At 39.4% G+C, this 6,569-nt stretch overlaps 1 protein-coding gene across 1 annotated transcript; it reads right to left on the bottom strand.

The window, feature by feature from the left end:
* Positions 1-4,369: 4,369 nt before the first annotated feature.
* LOC146252134 (chemokine-like protein TAFA-2) lies at positions 4,370-5,795 on the bottom strand. The gene is made up of 3 exons (XM_084678991.1): positions 5,678-5,795; positions 4,808-4,963; positions 4,370-4,575 (listed from the first exon to the last, which is right to left on the bottom strand). Exons 1-3 carry the CDS (start codon positions 5,793-5,795, stop codon positions 4,370-4,372), a joined length of 480 nt encoding a protein of 159 aa, XP_084535117.1.
* Positions 5,796-6,569: the final 774 nt, after the last annotated feature.

Raw genomic sequence — 6,569 nt, 5'->3', positions numbered from 1 at the left:
TGTGACGTGTGTGAGGTGTCATGGGAATGGTGACGTTCCCCATGGTCCATTTCAGTGGCACATCTCATATTTATAAACTCACTCAAACTGGCTGACTGGCTACTCCTGTTCCATGTGAAATACACTTGCGCGAGACAACATCTCTTCACAAATGTCACTTTACAGGAGCTACTCAGGATTGCTTTAGGAGAAAATCAGGTGTGAAGACCATGATTAGATTGGGACCACATCCCTACACGTCTCTGTTTTAGCTGTAAATGGGGATGTCAGACACAGTTCATTTGGAACAGCAGCCTACCAGTGGGGCACACACTTCAAGTTCATGTTCAAGTTCACCTTTATCGTCATGTGTATTAAAATGAAATACTGGGGCTCCTGCTCTCACATACCATCACCAAGTGACACATCCCCCCCCAAAACATCCCTAAAATGCACCAAAACCCATACAGACATACATGTATGTATACATAATGTACACATTATTACATATTCATATGTATACACTGACTACAATGTACTGTACATGAGAACATTACCTAACAGTACTCTGAGAAGGTTGTACACAAATGGCTTAGTTTATGTTACTCCTTTATATACTGAAGCTAGTAAAATGTTTCATATTTGAGAAATGGTATGCTTGCCATTCTCTTCCTGTACAACAAGCAGGCAGCATGATTACCAAGTCTAATCACATTCTCCAGCCCAGCCCTGTCTCCACTCCCCCTGTGGGCTGTCGGGATTTCAAAGTCAAGGTAACACGGCCCAAACTGGATTCTAATTAAACCTGACATCAGGTGCATCTCTTCTCATGGCGATCCTCCACCTTTCATCTGAATGATTCAAGCTGGGAACACCAGGAACAACCACACCATTTGGACATTATGAAGGATTAATAGGTCGATCACACAGCAAGTAAAATACTGACATCCATCAACTTTTATGGCTTCATAATCACTGGATTACAATGACAAATAATTAACTAAATTGATGTACAAATTAATTAGACTTTGCTGAGACATGTTGACAAAGAACATAATTGAATAAACACATCATTATAGCATTTGTGTAATAATTGCAGCTGTATTCCATTCCATTAGTCAGTAATAGAAGGTTAATGTCTCAACATATTTCTAAACGGAAGATACATTGTAATGCGCTTCATAGTAGAGTTCATGAAAATGTATTTCCTTTGGACACAAATATGACACCTATATTTTGAAGTCTATGAAATAATAAAGACTTTAACAGGTAATCCACAGGTATCCTAAACAATTAACTTCTGACCTGCTGTGAACCAGGCATGATTATTTCAAACTAATAGCGACAAGTGTGTGCTAACCTTGTCTTTCTGACCTTGTATGGTGTACAGCAACAATATCAGTCAAAAAGAATGAAGCAGGTGAAAATAAACAATGCATGACTCGAAAGACACTCTTTTTTAAAGAATGTACATCGAGCACTTTGAGAAGACTGTAATCCAGTCTATGAAACATTACAATATCTTTGGGCCAAACTAAGTGACCATTACATACTTACCTAAATTAGTTGTGAAACTCTTAGGAAACAGTAATACATCCTATTAACCATGGACGCTACTACCAGTCCTTGTGTTGAGTGACATGAAGTGAGCAGTGTCTTGGTCTGCTCAAATAGTCCTCAGATCTCACCAGCTGTGGAGTCTTGCTGTAGGTTATTTTCTCTTCAGCACACTGCAGCCTAACTCACCAAGCTTGACTTTAATGGAGAGTGACAGTAAATCGCAATTACCCATATGCACTCTTTGAACATAGTTAGCCAAAGAAATCAGGCCGTCCTGATTGGAAGTTTCCACAGTCCCAGCAGGGACTGGACCCAGCAGTACTGTTTTGTAAGTATTTTTATGTGACAAATGACAATGTATCAATTCTCAGTTCCAATTTAAGATGCTAAATCATTTTAACTATTTCAAACATTGGAAGTATCTCAGTCAAATACAGTAGAAAGTGAAATTATTTAATTCACTCAATGTATGTGACGTTACCATGCCCCTTAGATCTATCCCCGCTGACGCCCTACAGTCATAGGGTGCTATGTCCATCTGTAGGGATGGCAGTGATTTGCATGGCTTTTACTCAGTTGTATAAACTAGTCCTTCTGCCTGTGACTACAGCTACTGTATGATCTATATGATTTACAAATACATTATACACAGCAGATAACATCCATTCTTGTCCAATTAATGTTTATTCATTAAAAAGTAATTGTTCAGTCTGCTTTTAATCATGTTAAATGTAATTTCTATTCTAGACATCATGCATAATGACAAAAACAAATGGAACAAATTGAGCAAACCTTTGAGCCATGACCAAATTACATTCTGCCTATTACAGCGGTAGCTGACTGCAATATACAATATAAAAGTGTTTTTCTTAATTCCCCTATACGCATACAAACATAATAACAGGAACAAATACACTATGTATTTCACATGCATACATATGTATGTTAGTATCTTTAACGTAAAGATGCAGTCTGATTGTGAAAATCACTCAGTATCAAAGTTAAATCCATGACTTTGTTTCTCTCTTTATTTACACTGTACTGTTCATAAAAATCTATTATAATTGCCAATGGTAAGCAAGAATGGTTTTCAGTCAGCTTCCACCAACTATCATAATGTCGTTGCCAATGTGTTATATGAAAGTTCCTTCTGATATGGGCAGTGATTGGCTTTCATCAGTATTTGTGCTTTTATCATTGAGACAGTTCAGCTATCCAATCATAAAGTCACAAACTAAATCTGCCAATATTTATGAGCCACGTCTAAGAGTGACAAATATTGTGGTTGCACACAAAGTGGTCATTGGAAAAAAGGTAGAAGAATGACAATACAGTTTCCCATTTTGATTGTAGCTACAATTTGCTTCTTGGCACAGACAATGCTGCACCATTTCCCATCATTACTATTACTGAGGTCCTCTCCACAGGAGACTTCAGTTTAGAAAGACAAACAAAAGCGTAATATAAATACTCTCAGCAGTGAAGGGGCTCCTCTTCTCCTCATCTTGTGATTAGCATTTCAAACAGCCCTTGTTTTGCATCTGAGTTCCATGTTTATTTGCATGCCATCGCAGCCTTGCAGGTGGTGGCTTGTCTAACCGGTAGAGATGAAAGCTGTGTGTGTGTGTTTGTTTGTGTTCTAGGGTAATACATGTATATCTGGTTTCTTCCAAAAGCATTTTTCTGTCCCGGCACACGTGTCCTTTCTACACTTCCTGCATTCCATAGAAGACATGTCTTTTGTAGGAAGATTTTCATGGGCAGTCCATTATTTCATTCAAATGACTCAGGTGAACTACATCTTAAAAAGTACTTAGTAATATTACAAATGTCTGCAAAGCTGAATCCCATACACAGTGGTGTGTGTGAAATAACTAATTCCTTTAGTGAATCCTGCCCTTCAGTTGTTTCTGTCACTAGACGAAGCTGGTTCTTATGTTCCATGAACACTGGGATGACAGTTCTCTTCAGGGAAGACAAAGACATCTGTTCAGGGGAGGACAGCAGACTGAAGGCTGAGATGGACTATTGCTATCGTGCAACCTGAAAAGCACAGTATATCGACCCATTAGATTTCATAATGATACTTTCTTTAAGTAGATTCATTTACTGTGTTTTGTTAATGGACATTTTTACGTGATTCAAAAAGCAGCTGGATTGAAAATTGCTGACTTGTGTTTAAAAGCTGCACAAGCCAGCTGTTTTCTGAACAATATTGACTACAACAAGATATCTATTAAAAAAAATCTGTTCAATTTGAGACTACAAAATAAAAGTAGGAAACCCCACATTTCAACATTTTCTAAATACAGCTTTTTGCCCCTTTGCAAGTAAGGCTGTCTAGATTTTATTCAATCACTTCAAGGGCTCTAAATTAGATGGTTTACATTTATTTAAAAAGTCTAATTTCATGTTTGTCCTTTTGGCCCCATCGTTCACAAGATTACAGAATTAAACTAGCTTAGCTCCCTGTGCCTAGTGGAGAGCAGTAATGTTGATGGTGCCTTTGGGAGTTGTGATTATGCGTGATTGTGGGACCTTTGATCATCAAAGCTGGGCTTATAGCAAACACTGTACAAACATGGGATGCGCACACACAAATTCTGTCATTCCCTATTTGCATTAGATGAGTGAACATACTAGAATGAGATCAGAAAAGAAAGGGGTGAGAGGGAGGACGGACAAGAAGATTGTCAACTCTGTTTATATTTGTTTTCACTACGACAACTGCTAATATACATTTTACATGGCTTCCGATATCGTGGGCAATGCAAATTATCCACAGCAACCTTGCATCGCTGTGAATATAAATGTGGTTACTTTAACTGCCTCAGTAGGGTAACTGTGTTTTGAAGACAATGAGATGGCTTTCTGTTTGCTGTCTCTCCATCTGAGATGACCGTGACCTCACCTTGGTTGTCTTGACTTTGTTCCCAGAGATGCAGGACCAACCGGTGAGGTCAGGAAGAACCCTGCACTCTTCTTCTTCCAAACACGGCTCCATCCTACACCACCACTTCTGATGCACTATGGATGCTGGAGAAGCACACATCACACACAGCACCTCTGCTTCAATAATATCTAACCTGAAGGGTGTCTATTATTTGTCATGACACTAAGGTGTTTTTTGGCATCTCTCACTCGAAACCAGGCTAAATTTAGTATCATAGACAGGAGTGGGGAAAAAACAATTTGAATCAGTCAAAAGTTTTTGTGAAGGTTCCACAATATCTACTGAACAACTCCTGGATTCTTTAGTCTTGCCTACCTTCCACACAGGAGGGCTGAGCCCTGGTTGTACCAGCAACCTGGCCAGGGAAGCAGGAACATTTGACTGTCTGAGAACGCTCCTCAATCTTGTTCCTGTTGCAGCAGCGATGGGCAGCCACCACCTCACAGGTGCCAGTTTTCTCCTGGGCTGAACCTGAAGAGGTTGTCAGATGGAAGAGTGTCTGTTTGAGGTGAGACGAGATGCTGTATGTAAGATCAATCGACTATGCTCTGTTCAGTCCGCAGAAATCCTAAGAAGTCTAGAATGCATAAAAAAAATAAAAAAAATAAAAAAGAGAAAGAAAGTAACACACTATAGTCTGCCCCCAGACACCATAACAGTGAGTGTGACATGTAAACATGACTAAACTGTTGACTTAATAGCCACTCAGCCATCTGACTCCACACAGTGAAACACTTATACACAGTACATACTATTAGATGTGCATAGCAACAGTAGTGTAATACATGCTTTGTGACAGAGGTTACTATAAGGTAAATCTCTTGGTTTCAAAGCTTCGTGAAGCTAAGTAAGTTGTACCGAGCTAGCCATGCCAGCAGTCGGTTTCTGGAGCAACAGCACCACCATGTGGACGCATGCAGCATCCCGTGACCTTAACCCACGAGCAGAGTTGAAGGTAAACAGAAAACATTCATAACTGCATACATCTATGACCTATGAAGTGAAATTGTGGTGCTGTAATATTGTATATCTTCTCCAGGCAGACCACAAGTACTTGTTTTTATGTTGTTGAATCTGGCCATTGTGAATTCCTTGGAGACCAGTCCGTATTGGTGGCCATTTCATAATGAGTCCACAGGGAGGGAGGGCAAAGGGGAGACAGGATCTGACTGATCTGACACCTACCTGTCAGGGCCCCAGAGCTTTGGTTGCCAGTGGACACTGGATGGCTGTAGAGTAGGACTGTACCAAGCAGCAGGAGACCCCAGTGCAGCCGCCATGCCAACACACAGCTCGCCATCATCCTGCCTGCCTTGCAAGCATAGACTGATGACACATGGATCAAATATTGGATGATCATATTGTTGAGGATTAAATTAAGGCATACTGAACAGCTACAGTATATTTGTCTCTTGTACATTGAGATTTACACTCAAAAGACAACGGGTTACAAGGTGTTCCGATTCCAGAAAAAAAAAGTCTTCATGGCAGGTCAGATAAAGTAAGACGATAATTTGTGCTACATTTTGAACCCCTGATATAATGACCGGTGCAATTGCGTTGTCACTGTTGTCTGGCTGCTAGCATCAGGTTAATGGACTGAGCAAGATCTCAAACTTGATTCATTGATTTGGTGATCCACAATTTCCTGTAAAAACTCAGCCACCAATGAGAAGGTATGCTTCTAAAACAAATATGCATCTATGTATATTCGCTTAAATTAATATATTTGTATAGTATTTTCTTATCTTTAATTACTTATCCTGGATAAGCCTATATTAATAATCCTTCCAGGGTTTTCTTTAACAAACTAAATGCAAAGTCTCCACTACTGTTATCTATGAGACGTAAACTATAATTAAATGCTAGATTACCTACCTTTGTTGTCCAATTAAATGTAATCCGTGTGAGAAGGCAGCATCTTTAAACTATTTTTGTATTAAAACTTTAGATTGACATCTCGTGTGGATGCCAATGGAAATGTATTCATAACGGTTTACTTCGCGCCAGATCATTTTTGGTTTCAACATACTTCCATTTGACACCAAAGCGTGACATAATTTATCCCACTTCTTAA

The sequence above is a fragment of the Hypomesus nipponensis genome, chromosome 18 (assembly GCF_054491055.1).
Source record: "Hypomesus nipponensis isolate SF chromosome 18, ASM5449105v1, whole genome shotgun sequence".
Taxonomy (NCBI): domain Eukaryota; kingdom Metazoa; phylum Chordata; class Actinopteri; order Osmeriformes; family Osmeridae; genus Hypomesus; species Hypomesus nipponensis.
Note: the sequence above shows the minus strand (reverse complement) of the source record. Positions and strands in the feature narration are given on the sequence as shown.